The sequence below is a fragment of the Aricia agestis genome, chromosome 5 (genome assembly GCF_905147365.1).
Source record: "Aricia agestis chromosome 5, ilAriAges1.1, whole genome shotgun sequence".
NCBI classification, from domain to species: Eukaryota; Metazoa; Arthropoda; class Insecta; order Lepidoptera; family Lycaenidae; genus Aricia; species Aricia agestis.
In genome coordinates, this window is record NC_056410.1 from 1,761,370 (window position 1) to 1,777,839 (window position 16,470).

The following is a 16,470-nucleotide window of genomic DNA, read 5'->3' on the forward strand; positions in this document are numbered from 1 at the left end:
GATCGGTTTTGATGTGGCACACATAACATTGAGCAATATTGGACCTCAGGCTACTTTTTATCTCGGAAAATGTACCTACGCTTGTGTTAACAGACTTAGATTCTGGTGTCCGGTACGTAAAACTAATAAAACCTTTTTTACATGGGGAAATGCTTTCCGCATTTCCGGATGATAGGGGCAAGGGCCGGGGTTGCGTGCCTAACTGGGGCTCATACGCCAATTTCCTACTGATCATGATCCTACTACTGGTCCTAAACCCCATGGTGCTAAACTCCCCCCTTAAAGTAAAGTTACGGGAACGATAAACCGCTCCTCACTCAATCCTGGTCCTACTGGTCCTAACCCCCATGGTGCTCCCCTCCCCGCTTAAAGTAAAGAAACGGGAATTAACGGTAAAACCTGGGTAAAACCTGGGTAAAACCTATCGCTACTCTGTCAGAACAAATAGTTACGTTTTCTTCGATTCAAGAAAATTATTATAACAGTATACTTTAAATACTAAATCAAAAGATTCGGAGCTCTATTACGAGTGAATTAGAAGCTATTTTAAATACTTCATACAAAAGTAATTAGCCGTATTGCGTAAAACCTTAATGGAAATCCACTTATTTGGGGCATGGAAAATATTTCTTCGTGATTCATATCACATTAATATCGTAGAATATTAATTAATTTGTATATTTACATACGTAATGTAACGTTGAACTAAAAAAACATCGCCTCGTCGAGTACGACTTGGACGTCTTTGTAAATTGTAACTATCGACATTCGACTGGGTGATCACGGATTACCCATTGCGACAGCTTTGCAACAGGCATGAGGCAGCAGATATATCACAATATTGGCTGTCCATCACAATTTTTTATACGTTGATGCTGTTAAATGTCTGTTGCATGGCTTTCGCAAGACAATCATCCTGCGGTCCCATGGAGCTAATGCAAAGTGCGGTCCTATTAAAATTCGTCACCTTAAAACTCAACAAACTTTTAGCAAAACTCCTTAGGAACATCTACTTTGCCCTTTCTCTACTTACTTTTGCAAATCGGATCAGTAGTTTAGACGCTATGGTGGAAAAGACGTAAACTTTGACTACCAAAATTAAATATTATTTATGACCCTTTCCTATGCATTTCTAGGAGTCAGGTCTCAGGTAGAAATAAGAGGCATAGGCTGGCAGAAAAAGGCTTTCATGTCTATATCTCTGCGAATACTTAAGTAGTCGGAGCCTACATTCAAGAGTATAATATCTACTATATGGCGCCCGCAACTATATTGCGTCAAAATTCGTTTATAGCCTGGGAACCGTACAATTTTCGGGATAAAAAGTATGCTGTGTCCTCTCCCGGGACTCAAGGTATCTCCAAACCAAATTTCAGCAAAATCAGTTCAGCGGTTTGGGCGTGATGAGGTAACAGACATGGACACGCAGACATATTCACTTATGCATATATAATGGAAGTATGGATTCAACAGCGTCATTGATTGGTTAATGTTTTGACGCTATTCAATCAAAAGAGATCGTTTATAGTGAATCATAGACTTAATATATACTAGTGAATAGAAAAACCCAATACCTATCGACAAACCTTAGAACCCGCGCATCAAATTTGCTCAAAATGAAGACGCTTCGATTTATTGGATTCGATTAGATGGAGTGATTTTATATTAGGCATTATTCCGACCAAAATCTGACATGCGTCAGAGCCTGCGCAGGTTGTTGAGTGGGGGGGGGGGGGGGGGGGGGGGGGCGGTTGTATTGTTGTTTGTTAACATTGTACTCGCGATAAAGGGAAGCGATAAGGGATACAATGCCGTGTAAATGTTTATAAAAATAATTATTATTCATTCAAATAATTATGCGTTGTTGTCTCCTTGACTGTTGTAGTACCTCGACGAAGTTGGTTCCGTTCTCGATGGTTCTTAATTGTAGAAGATAGAGACATTTTAATAAATCGTTTAAGAACAACATATATACGCAGCAAATATAATGTTAACATACATACATATTCAGTGGCAGCGTTAGAGGGGGGCGTCGCTAGGCGATCGCCCAGGGCGCCGGACAAAAAGGGGGTGAAAGCAGACAAAAAGAAGCGTCACACACAGGCAACCCCTTTTTACCTCTACCAGCACCCTGGGTGCCCGAGAAATCTCGCACAGGGCTAAAACCAATTTAAAAAAAACAGCATTATGGCAAAGTACTGCAAATTGTTCCACAGAAATCGTCATAATCTACAGCTTGAAGTACCTACCTATATTGAAATCTATTTTTTTTTAATTATTTATTTATTTAAATCAGGCTACGTACGTCAAATTATATCATAGGATATCAGTTGTTGGTAAATAGCTGGATATCCTCTGAAAAACTGTACCTCGGTGCTTGTAATATTTTGCAGTGAATCTTTGTACAGGAACCTAGGTAATAACTATCTTAAGCTGAATAATAATTCAAATATGGTAAGTAAATATTCTCGTATGGGAAATGATCTTGGTATTACGTTTGTATGAGAATTTCTATGGCACCCGGACTCTTAAGAGTCGCCAGCCTGTTTTATGCCTTTGCATTGGCATAAAGTCTTACTAGCTGTTTGACCGAGCTTAGCTCGGTATTCGATAAAACACGAATATTACATTTTCTAAAAATGATTCCTAGCTAGATCGATTTATCGCCCCCGAAACCCCCTATATACAAAATCGTTGGAGTCGATTCCGAGATTCCAATTATATATATATATATATATATATATATATATATATATATATATATATATATATATATATATATATATATATATATGTATATATAATTGGAATCTCGGAATTATATATATATATATTATATATATATATATATATATATATATATATATATATATATACAAGAATTGCTCGTTAAGATTAGGGGTAACACATGTCTAAACGGTAAACCGCGCAAGTAGTGACAAGTGAGTGTGCTGGCTGATTGCACTTCCGTCTGCTGTTTTGGCACTCGCTTGCCTTCTGATTTTAATACAATAATTAATTTGTATTATTTTTAATGTTTTCCGCAAAAAAACAAGTTTGTTGATCGAAAATAGCACTTTTAACTGTTTAATTGTTAGATGTAGAATAAACCGACAATCGGCATGTTATAAATTATAATACTAAAGGTTTCCGTACCAAAAAAAGGAAGGAAGGAAAGGAAAACATCGGTGACTTTAGCACGCTATAAAACAAGTTCAAACGTACGTACTGAACCAACCAAAGAACGTGAGAAAAAAATATTTGGATAAAGCAAGTCTAAGCATTTTTATTTATTCTTACAGATACTTAGATAATAATGCTCGGATTGTTGCTGGAGTAAAATGCTGCTGCATTTATCACCTGAGTGGCAAGTGCAAACATATTGCTGATTTAATATATAAATGTTTTTTTTAAAAAGGCAGGTCGCTGTAGCCCTGACGTCACTGCGACCCACGAGGATCTATTGTGACTCCTTCGCACTAGAGTATCATCCCCAACAACCCAATACTGCTCATAAATTTAACGATATGGTTGGGGCTGGTGCCACGAATTTCCCCTGTGGAAGAGTATTCGTGGCGGCCAAGGTGCCTGTTCCTGCTCTGTAGTAGAGCAGGGCAGTCGAGGAGAAGGTGAATAGGTGTCTCATCCTCTTTCTCACAGAATCTGCAAGTCGTTATGCTACAAATACCCATTCTGTTTAGGTGTTTCTTGAGCTTGCAGTGCCCAGTTAGGCTTCTGGTAAGGATTCTTAATTGGTTCCTAGTTCCTACCCAAGGTGAGCACTAATTGTGATCGTTTCTTGTTGAAGTCAGGAATTAGTGCCTTGGAGTGTTCAAGGCCAGGGGTCTCAGCCCATTGCTTCCTGCATAGTCTGTGACCCCATTCCTTGAGCACTTGCTTTGTGGTACTGGCAGTTATACCAGAGACTGGTTCTTGGCCCCAAGCCTAATTAGTTCGTCAGCGATTTCATTGCCGGGGACGTTACTGTGGCCCGGGACCCATACTAGGCGGATGTTGTTGTTCTTTCCCAGCATGTTTAACGTCTCAACGCATTCCAGAACTAATTTGGACGAGACTTCTGCGGCAGTCAGTGCTTTAAGTGCAGCTTGACTGTCGGAGAAGATAAAAACGTTTTTATTAACTAGGACCATATCCAGGCTTTCTAGTGAACAAGCGAGGATAGCGAAGACTTTAGCCTCAAACACGGTTGCAAACTCCCCCAAACAGGCGTATTTGCCTTTTGGTGGCCTGCCTCCGTAGAATCCGGCTCCCGCACTGTTGTCTTTCCTTGATCTACCCGTGAACCAAACTATGTCGCTAGGGCGGACATCGTTTGGGATTTTTCTTTCCCAGTCCTCCCTGGAAGGTATAAAAACCTGGTATTACTTCGAAAAGCTATACACCTTGATCATGTCATCTGATGGCATGGCCATGACAGGTGATTCACTGAGAGACTGTTCCAGCTGTCGAAATGGGATGGAGACCCAATTCGTCCTGCCCGCCGTCCTGGCCCTGAGAGCCACCTTTTTGGCCTCCATCTGTACAAGCAGAGGAAGCGGAGTTAAGTTGATCAGGGCCTCGAGGGAAGCGGTGGGTGTTGACGAGAGTGCACCCGTGATTATTAGACATGCCAGTCTCTCTACGCTGTTTAGTCTTTTATTACAGTTTACTTGTTCAGCCTTTTTATGCCACACTACGCAGCCAATAAAGCCATATGTGGTAATCGGTCTCACTACGGCTGTATAAAGCCATAGCATTGCCTTCGGCCGAATACCCCATTTAGAGCGGACAAGCTTCATATAGGAACCCAGAGCACATCTAGCATTTTTGGTTTTTTTTTTTAATGAAATAAGGGGGCAAACGAGCAAACGGGTCACCTGATGGAAAGCAACTTCCGTCGCCCATGGACACTCGCAGCGTCAGAAGTGCTGCAGGTGCGTTGCCGGCCTTTTAAGAGGGAATAGGGTAGGTAATAGGGGAGGGTAGGGATGGGAAGGGAAGGGAAAATGGGAGAGTAGGGAAGTAATTAGGGTAGGGGATTGGGCCTCCGGTAAACTCACTCACTCGGCGAAACACAGCGCAAGCGCTGTTTCACGCCGGTTTTCTGTGAGAACGTGGTATTTCTCCGGTCGAGCCGGCCCATTCGTGCCGAAGCATGGCTCTCCCACATTCCAAGTGAGTCCTTTGTCTAGGATTACTCCTAGATATTTGACGTCACCCGCAAACTTAATAGTTTTCCCGAAGAGTGTTGGGGGTCTTAGTCCCTCCAACTTCCTCTTTTTAATCGACTTCCAAAAACGAGGAGGTTATAGTACGTTCGGCTGTGGATATTTTTTTTATGTATGTTCAACGATTACTCCGCCGTTTGTGAACCGATTTTCAAAATTTTTGTTTTGTTGTATAGGGTATTACTCCAATTTAGTACCATGTTCAGAAAAGTGGTGCCTTGATGATGGGATCCACGAGTAATCGAGGGAACTCCTCAAAATTCAAATGGAAACATATGATTTTTTTTGTTTCATATGAAGTATTCTAGGCATATGTTACTAAAAAGTAAGATTTTGCACCAGGATATACCATGGTTCGAAGGTGGTGAACAGAACTCCTTACTCCTTATAGATAATTGTTTGGGGGTTTCGGCGTTGTCTTAAGAACTGAAAGCATATATACTACTATGCAAATTTCATTAATCATCATCATCATCACCACCATTCCACCATACATCCATGAGTAATCGAGGGAACTCCTTAAAATTTATATGGAAACATATAGTGACTTCAATTTTTTAAGAAGTATCTTACTCGTAGGATACTTCTTAAAAAATTGAAGTCACTATATGTTTCCATTCCATTCCATATGCTACCAAAAAGCAAGATTTTGCAATAAGATATACCATGGTTCCGAAGGTGCTAAGAGAACTCCGGATTCCTTATAAATACAATTTTGGGGGTTTCGGAGTTGGTTTAAGAACTGAAAGCATATGCTACTATGCAAGTTACATTCATCATCATTATTATCACTACCACCAGTCACCACACCATGAATTATCTCATTATAATAACCCTTATTATTGGTACTTTTAATCGTCTCTAGGAACGAAACCCGAATTTGTCGAACGATTTACAATATTATAATGTTATTTCAATGTAAATGATTCGATCTCTGGTCACGTGTGCAAAACAGTCCCAACAGACTCCTGAATGTATTAGGACGTAGCAGGTGGGATTCCATGTTGTTGAAGCATTATTCGGTGCAGCTCCATGTTCCGATACCTCGATTCTCATATATACATAATTACAATTAAATTAATTAATAATGTCATTCCAATTTATTTTATATTTTTACTAACACTAAAATAAGAACCTATTGTTACTAACGTTATGAATGAAAATCTGAAATAATTGAATTGAATTGATGTAATCTCCTTCACATAAAATATTTATCTATAAAGACCCGTTAGGTATAAGCTCGAGTTTTAAGTACATAAAGATGTGTTAGTAGGTAAACTTAGGATCGATATTATTAATTAATAGTCCAATACTTTCGACATCCTTGGACTTTTTTTAGGATCTTATAGGGTAAAGTAGGGAATCAAAACATAGTGATACTAGTCTTATATCTTTAAACGAGCAATTCTTGTATATATATATAATTGGAATCTCGGAATCGGCTCCAACAATTTGCATGAAATTTAGTATATAAGTAGGGGGTTTCGGGGGCGACAAATCGATCTAGCTAGGAATCATTTTTAGAAAATGTCTTTTTATTCGTGTTTTATCGATAATCGATAAACTGAAAAATATGACTCTTCCTGACATCTATTGGCGAATAATAAATACTATTTTGTGAGCAACTAATTGCTTTAACGACACAACAACAGCTAAAGCTATTCCAGCAGATGGCGTTGTTAAGTAACACGAAGTCAATCAGTATTTGCTATACCGAGCAAGGTCATCCAGGTACTTACTACTTATAGGTGTATATGTGTTACATATTGTGTCCCTTAATAGAGTTCACTGTGACAGTAGCAGCGTTGAATGAGCAACATTTTTTAAGTGATTGCATATAGCTTTTATCGCGGGCTTTGAGCGTGGCGACCGAATCAAGATATTCCGTAACGAAAACCTAAACCTAACACCCCACACTCCGACCGGCACAGCGCGGCGGTGCGGCGTTGAAAGCCATCGTCTCAGTTCGGCAGACTTCGGCACGGTGTCTGTGTGCGTGCTACTAGACGTATGCGTGTAGACTTAACTAGCTGCTAACTGCATTAGCTTTACCGCGGCAGTCCCCGAGTGCCATACGTAATTGGAACGAAGTTCTTTATCACGCGTTCGGCGTAAATCTGAAGGCTAGACAGAACGATATTTGACCTCGTCACTTTTTTATCAGTACCTGCATGTTATTTTTTTTTTATTTGTATGGGCAAGCGCCCCAGCGTCATGAGTTCGTCCATACAAAAATTTAGAAAAAGTTACTATATTACGACGCTTATACTTCTTTCACAGTGACCTCATACACACCCTAAACTTTTATCACTTTGTTTTGTTATATTTCAATTTTCAATTTCAATTTCAAATTTTATTTGCAACCAAGTACTTACATATATAAATCAACATACATTGACGAAATATACAACTTATGCCTTGTTCGGGCGCTTGCAAAACAATTACAAAATTATAATTTTAATAATTATTATTCAAGTATATTCTTATTTTTATGGTATTCTAAATTATTAAACTAAATTATCTTGTACATTAGTATTATTACAGCGGTATTATATTATCATAAAATATTAATAATACCTACTTAATATATTTTATGAACTTAACTTTAAATACTCAAATCGATACTAAAATATTCTTCTAATGAGTAGAAGCAGTGTTTTATTAGATATGTGTTTAGTTTTCTTTTAAACGAGGGTAATTTATTTTCTTTTTTTAGGAAATCTGGTAATTTATTGTAAATTTTGACGGACATATAATAGGGACTTTCGTTAAGCATTTTTATTCTAGAGTAGGGTAGGTGTAATTTGTTTTTGTGTCTAGTATTGTATTGTAGTGTGCTAGTATTGATGTTGTGAGTCTCTTCTATTTTTGTGAAATGATCTTTATTTTTAAAAACAAATAAACAAATATCCTGGATGTATATTGAAGGGAGTGTTAGAAGGTTATATTTTATAAAATATGGTCTGCAACTGTCTCGTTTTTTTATTTGGGCTATTATTCGGATGCATTTTTTTTGTAATATAAATAGTTCGTTGCTATTGACACTATTGCCCCACAAAATAACTCCGTATCTCAACCAAGAATATGCGTATGCATAATATGCTGAAAGAGCTGTTTTTGTATCCGTACTGTGTTTTAGATGATATAGTGCGTAGGTAAATTTTGATAGTTTTATTTTAGTTTTTTCTATGTGAGATTTCCAGTTTATGTGTGTATCAATGTTTATTCCGAGTAAATTAAATGTTTCTACTGTTTCTAGGTTTGTATTTTGGAAGGTGGTATTTATATTGAGAGGGGGTTTTTTGTATGATCTAAATTGAATAGTTTTAGTTTTGCTATAGTTTATTTCTAAGTTGTGATCCTGAAGCCAATCATTAATTTTTTTTAGCGTATCTTGAAGTATAGTTCTCAATTTACTATTATTTTCGTATGTCATAAGTATGGATATGTCGTCTGCAAATAAGTAAAATTGGTAAAGCTATCTTTCTGTTCAAAATTTTAGGTAGGTCATTTATATATAGTAGAAATAATATGCATCCTAGCACACTGCCCTGTGGGATGGAACATTTTATTTTCTGTTTTCGCGATCTTATTATTGTGATTTCGTTAGTTTTATCGTTGTAATGCTCTATTTGTACTATTTGAACTCTATTTTCGAGGTATGATTTAAACCAGGAGTATGCCGGTCCCCTTATTCCAGAGCCTTGTAATTTTTTAAGGAGAATATCATATTGGACTTTATCGTAAGCTTTTGTCATGTCCAATAGGACACCTATGACATGTTTTTGGTCATTAACATGTTGGAGTGCCATTTGTACATATTTATATACAGCTAAAGTCGTGGACCTAGCTTTCCTGAAACCATTTTGACTGTCATCCAATATGTTATTTTTCTCTAAGAATTTATATAATCTATTGCACATAGCTTTTTCAAAGATTTTTGAGAAGGTCGGTAAAATTGCTATAGGTCTGTAGTTACTTGGAGTGTGGGTGTCGCCTTTTTTATGGATGGGTTTTATTAAAGATATTTTTAATGGATCGGGGAATTTAGCTTCTAGGAAGCTTTGGTTAATAAGGTAAGTTAATGGTATCGAGAGATTTTCAGCACAGTGTTTCAGCAGGATGGGAGGTATGTCATCCACACCGCAACTATTTTTGTTCTTAATAGAGCGAATTATGTTTGTAACTTCTTTGTGGTTTACAGGATTCAAGTACATTGAACACATCGGAGAGTCAACTACTGGTCGGCCTTCCGCAATATTTTTGTTGTTCTTGTTTAACCCGACTGTTGCGAAATAATCATTAAAAGTGTTTGCAATATTTAATGGGCAGTCTATAGTTACATCTTTGATTTTGAGTGCTATATTTTTATGTATGTTTGTTTTTGTTTTAGTTTTACCAGTTTTTTGGTTTATAATACGCCACATTGTTTTCGTTTTATTGTCGGATTTTTCCATTTGTTTTATATAGTTTAGTTTTTTTGATGTTTTTATACTTCGTTGGAGTACTTTAGTGTATTTCTTGTAATATTTCTGAATCACATCATTTTTTGACTCATTGACCATTTTTTTTAATATTCTTTTTTGTGTACAGGACTTTTTTAGACCTGTTGTTAGCCAAGTTTTAGCTGTTACATTATTTTTTTACTTAGATTTTAAATTAATTAAAAAATAAGAAAACTTTTTCGTAGATTTTAAATAAAATAAAAAAATAAGAAAAATTAAGTATATTTTCAATCACAGTAACTTAGTACAAAAATTTTAGAATAATAATGCCGGCTCCGCCACTAATCACGCCATTTTATATCATCCCCTCTCCTCTCCTCGCCTCTCCCGCCAGTCTCCTCTGTTGCACCCTTCACCCCTCCTCCGATTATCGCACCACTCCACTCCGCCCGTTACAGTCGGCCATCCTGTAACAATTGCGCCGCAATTGGCACAAAAAAACATCATTAGCTCTCCAATAAATCAATCAAATCATCTCTATCAACTATTTCTTCATCACTGCTGGTATCACTACACTGTGGGGCACTGCGATATGGTCTTATAGAGTCTGCGGCTACAACCCCTGTAAACTTTTTATATCCTCGCATGCCTTTAATACTTCGAATTTCATATCGCCCGTTAGGTAATACCTTTTGCACAATATAAGGCCCCGAATAAAGTGCTTGTAACTTTGTATTTACATTTTTTACTTCCCCACCAGTAGGCGCCTGCTTCCATAAGACCAAATCGCCCTTAGCAAACTTTCTTTCAGGCTTATGACGTTTATCAAAATTTCTTTTCATAACTTCGCTACGATGTTTTAACCTACGAGAAACAATTTCTCGTTTTTCTTGAATAGATGTACTACTACTAGCTTCATTGTGTTCGTTTGTCAAGTTTGGCATTAGTCTACTACGATAGCTAAATAAAACTTCAAAAGGATGGTAACCCAAGCTCTCATTTATCGTATTGTTTATTCCCCACACGACATCTGGTAAACATTCAGTCCACATATTTGGATCTCTAACTCGCGTACGCATAGCATCAAGTAGAGTTCTGTTGTATCTCTCCACTTGGCCATTAGCACGCGGGCACGCTATAGCGTTAACTGTGTGACGAAAGTTATATTCTACGGAGAATTCTTTAAACACTCTACTTGTGAAAGCTAAGTTCCTATCCGATATGATTCTTTTTGGGTATCCGAATAAACTAAACATGTCTTTGAGTACCCTGACAGTCTCCACAGAGTTTATGGTTCTAGTGGGGCGTGCAATCAAAAACTTTGTAAAAGAATCGACAATCATAAGTATATACTGATAACCTTTTGGTGACCTACTGAAGGGACCTAAATGGTCGATATGTACTGTGTCCATTGGTGATGACGGTTTAGGAATTGGATGTAACTCTCCGGCGGGCTTACCATAATCACCCTTCCCATACGCGCACTCTAAACATGAATTTATGTACTTTTTAATAAAACGTGTCATTTTCGGGAACCAATAATCAGCTTTAATCAACTCATCGCACCTCTTAATACCTACGTGACCTATTTGATCATGCAATTTCTGCATCAATTTCCAACGAGCAAAAGAAGGAACTACGAGTTTTTCCCCTTTAAAAGTTTTTCTATATAAACGATCATTTTTAATTTTGTAATTATTAATCACGTCATTACACGCATTACCCTCTTTTAGTTGCTTAATAATATTGTTTAATTTTTCATCTTGTAATTGTACTGTTAAATACCAATCTTCATTTGAAATTCGTAGCAAATGAAACTGATCATAATCATCAACAGGTACACTAATAGGGTTCCGACTGAGAGCATCGACATGTTTCATTCTATCGCCTGGCCTATATTCTATTTCAATATCGTATTCCTGAATTATTAACCACCATCGTGCTATTCTAGGTATTAATTCTTTTTTCTGTAACGTATATCTGACTGCAGAACAATCTGTAACAATTTTAACTGGCTTGCCTAAAACGTAAACACGAAAACGCTTTAGTGACGCCACCACGGCTAACGTCTCCAATTCATAGCTATGATACAAGGATTCTTCTCGAGTGGTTACTCGACTAAAATAAAAAACTGGCTTTAAATTCCCATCTTCCTGTTTTTGTAACAAAATTCCTGCTAACCCACTTTTACAAGCGTCCGTATGAATTTCGCACGACAATTTTTCATCGTACAAAGCTAAAACAGGACGAGAAATTAGCCTTGATTTAAGTAAATCAAAACTTTGCATCTGTTCATGACCCCATTGCCACACATTATTCTTTTTTGTCAAATCACTAAGAGGCTTAGCTAAAATAGCAAAATTTTTAACGAACTTTCTAAAATAACTACACAACCCCAAGAATTGCCTCAATTCATGTAAATTATTTGGTTGTCTAAATTTTGAAACGGCCGCAATTTTATGATCTCCTGGTTTAATTCCTTCACTACTAATTTCGTGTCCTAAAAATGAAACACTAGACTTTAAAAATGAACACTTACGCACATTCAGTTTCATGTGACTCTGTCGTAATTTACAAAATACTTTTTCTAATAACTCTAAACCCGCAGAAACGTCAACTGTTGACAATAAAATGTCATCCATGAAGCAAATAATTTCATCACTACCCACCATTCGTACTAATTTTTGAATGACACGCATAAAAACCGACGGTGCATTTGCCAAACCAAAGGGTACCCTCAAAAATTCGTATAACCCGTCCGGTGTTATGAAAGCAGTTTTATTTATAGAATCTGGATGAATTTTAATATGATGGTAACCAGAAAATAAGTCTAGATTTGTAAATATTTTCTTATTCGCTAGCTTTGACAACTGGTCATCTATATGTGGGAGAGGAAAACATTCCTTAACGGTTATAGAGTTTAATGACCTATAATCGACACACAAACGATAATCGCCATTTTTCTTGCGAACTAAAATAATTGGCGAAGCATATTCAGATGATGATTCCCTAATAATATGGCCCTCTAACATCTCGTTAATTTTTCTAGCTACTACTTCTCTCTCCATATGAGCTAAGCGGTAAGGTTTTCTTTTTATAGGGATATCACTTGTAAGTTTTATTTCCATTTGCCCTAAATCCGTAACGCCTAACTCTTTGACAGTACTAGCAAAACAATCCGAATACTTAAACAAAAGTCGATATAATTTATTTTTATCTCCGTCACACAAATTATTGCCCATGTCGATATCATCAAGTTTTACACCACCTATATTACTCTCCTCGCCACTACTCACTAAAAAAATATTTGCACTCACCTCTGGCACAATGTCGCACCTCTCCGCTCTCGTGATAGTCTCATCCTTTTTCCACATTATCGGCTGAGCCCCGATGTTACAGACTTTGATGTAGCCCTTGCCTTCCCGTAAAATTCCACGTCCAAGAGCATACACGACTCCACTTAAGCTGTATTGTCTCGGTTTTGTGCTCAAATATCCAGGAGGTGGATTGGCTACGTACACACTCACGAGGCTGCTTCCGATCGGGACTTCAGTATCTTCGGCTACTAAAACTCTAAAACATAACGCTTCTTCAATTGTGTCGATAAGATTTAAATTAGTAACCGTTACCTTTTTGAAAAATGCACCATCTTTTGATACACTCAAAACAACTTTTTCATTATTTATGACTGGCTGTCCAATTAATAATGCTATGTCTCCTAAATTTTCTCGTGTGACAACTGCAGTCGTACGTAATTGGATGTCATCAACATTCAAATCAAAATGTACTAAGCCGTCAGCTTTAACGGCCGAACCTGCAAATCCTTTTAACATGGTATTGGATGGTTCCATTTGTAAATTGATTGCATCTGCAGCAGTCTTCGTAATCACATTTAATTCACTTCCGGTGTCGATAAAAGATTTAACAAGAACTCCATTTACTTTTACCCTCTTCTTATAATTGTCGTTTAGATTCAACAAAACTTGCACCTTCTTTTCGTGACTTTTATTGCTTGCATTTGGCACAGGTTCCTGTTTACAATTCGTGGCAACATGGCCTTGCTTCCCACATCTATAACACTTACGTTTATCCGGTGCGCTACACTCAGGAGCAATGTGTCCAACTTCATTGCATCGATAGCATATAGGTTGACGAGAATTTTTACTACCAGATGCTTCCATCGGCCGAGATGTTATGTTCCTGTTACTCACTAAACTCTTGGTTACCTGCGTCATTTGGTAGTTATCGACGGCTGACAAAAATCCCTCGTACAACTCATCGGGACTCGAGCACTGGTATGCCTGAGCGTTAGCATGCAACTCGTGTGGTAGCCCTCTAATAATACACGAAACAGCAGCCTTATCACTTAGCTGGCATCTGTAACACATGGCTAACTTTTCTTGAAAATACTTCGTCATAGATTCGTTAGGTAATTTCTTACGGTTCATTAATTCCTCCAATAGAGTTGCATAATCGTGGTGACGGGGAAAAGCTCTTGTGAGTAGGTTTTTCCACTCGTCCCATGAATAGTTATAGGAATCCAAGCGGTTAAACCACACCCGTGCTTGACCTTGTAATTTAGATTGAAGGTGAAATGATTTAACTTCTTCGGACCAATCGTAAATATTTCCTAATTGATCAATTTTCTTTAACCAATTCTGCACATTCATATCACGATTTTCAGGATCAAATTCAGGAATTAATTTATCCGTATGGAGTAATTTATCTACCCTCCAATTATTGTTATTTTGAAAGTTACTGATTACTTCACTAACCTTTTGCGATATTATGGTATCAACACTTTCGGTTAAGGAGTTATTATCTTCATTGTTACTCACGTGTTCATTACTTCTTATTTTCTTGGATTTTGTATTATTACCAGAATAATGACGCCGGAAACGCTTCATCTTCTTAGCACGTGGTAAAAATGCCACTTCTGAACTTTTACTTAGATTTTAAATTAATTAAAAAATAAGAAAACTTTTTCGTAGATTTTAAATAAAATAAAAAAATAAGAAAAATTAAGTATATTTTCAATCACAGTAACTTAGTACAAAAATTTTAGAATAATAATGCCGGCTCCGCCACTAATCACGCCATTTTATATCATCCCCTCTCCTCTCCTCGCCTCTCCCGCCAGTCTCCTCTGTTGCACCCTTCACCCCTCCTCCGATTATCGCACCACTCCACTCCGCCCGTTACAGTTTACTTTTATTTTTTGTATTGGTATACATTTATCGAGGGTTACGTTTATGATAGAGCTGAAAGAATTGTAATTTTGATTTAAATCTAATGTTTCTTTAATCACTTCACTCCATTCTATTTTACTTAGTGCATTTTTAAATTCGTTCATTTTCTTTATCGTAAATATCCTTTTTTTTATATGTATTGGCTTTTTATTTTTAGATTGTAACTCAAGGTTATTTATTTTGATATCTAATGCTTTGTGGTCAGAGAGGCCATAATCTTTGACACATGACTTTTTTATAAGTGGTTCGTAGTTAGTGAACAATAAATCTATGCACGTAGAACTGTTATGTGTTACTCTTACATACCCTGTATAAGAACCTAAAAATATTGTAAAATTGTTAACTCTTGTCTTCTCGCATAATATTGTAATAGAAAATAGAACTCTTTACTACTTTCAAAGGTTTATCTTTACTACTTTCAAAAGTTTATATAGGCGCCTACCTAAAATACGAGGCAAGTCTAAAATTTGTATTGCAGATCTAAAACTGAAGGCAGTTAATGTTTTGTTTAAAAAGTTACACGCCTTTAGTTTTTATACTTGCAATTTATACTGGCTGTCCGTTCTTATTTTAAAGGCTTATTTAAATAAAAAAAAACAAAACACATCGCATCACTTCATCGCAATATGATAGATTAGTAACCTTAAGTGATTAACTGATTAGTCTATGGTCTATTGCACAGTATAGCAATATGACATAATACAATGATATTCTATGTTACTAAATAATATGTCTATTGCATTGTTTTTCAACCCGTTTTTCGAATTGAAATTGTATCATAAAACAACCGAGTAATTGATTTTTTATTACTGTACTAAAGTTTTACTGTCGCAATAGTTAATCAAGCGCCATTCAATTAAATAACTGCTCAATATTTTTTTCAACTGATAACATGATATTTGATAATATCTCGAATATAGTTCTCGACCTCTGGTGACCCTTCTACTGAAGTTTCGCGATCCCCCAGGGCATCAGGTCGAAAAACACTGGTCTATAATAATTGTGAGGACTCGAGAAATGGGTTCGGTATTTAATCAATCATTAAATACGAACCCACTTCTCGAGTCCTGATGACCTATTAAATTATAGCTTTGTGACAGTTTTCATCAGTCCCAAATTATTTTTAGGGTTCCGTACCCAAAGGGTAAAAACGGGACCCTTTAAATTACTAAGACTTCGTTGTCTGTCCGTCTGTCCGTCCGTTCCTCCGTGTGTCTGTCTCCAGGCTGTATCTCTAAAACTGCTATAGCTAAACTTCTGAAATTTTCACAGATTGTGTATATATCTGTTGCCGCTATAACAACCAATACTAAAAACAAAACAAATTTAATATTTAAGATGGGCTTGTTCGCTCGCTCGAGATACAACAAACGTGATTTTTTTGGCCTTTTTTATTCGTTATCAATAATGACAACAGGTAGGCACTTGAAATTTTCACAAAGACCGCAATTAATAAGTTTACTTTAATAATAATTAATGTATTAAAATAAAATAAAAAATTAAGGGTAATCCCATACAAAAAACACAATTTTTGGGCTATTTTTGCTC

At 36.8% G+C, this 16,470-nt stretch overlaps 1 protein-coding gene across 1 annotated transcript; it reads right to left on the reverse strand.

The window, feature by feature from the left end:
• Positions 1 to 10,021: 10,021 nt before the first annotated feature.
• LOC121727316 lies at positions 10,022 to 13,525 on the reverse strand. Its single transcript, XM_042115076.1, has 2 exons — positions 12,991 to 13,525; positions 10,022 to 10,140 (listed from the first exon to the last, which is right to left on the reverse strand). Exons 1-2 carry the CDS (start codon positions 13,522 to 13,524, stop codon positions 10,126 to 10,128), a joined length of 549 nt encoding a protein of 182 aa, XP_041971010.1. The 5' UTR covers position 13,525; the 3' UTR covers positions 10,022 to 10,125.
• Positions 13,526 to 16,470: the final 2,945 nt, after the last annotated feature.

Bases quoted from the DNA above. Each gene is read 5' to 3' on its own strand.
- LOC121727316 (XM_042115076.1), bottom strand. From the start codon at position 13,524: ATGGAACCATCCAATACCATGTTAAAAGGATTTGCAGGTTCGGCCGTT.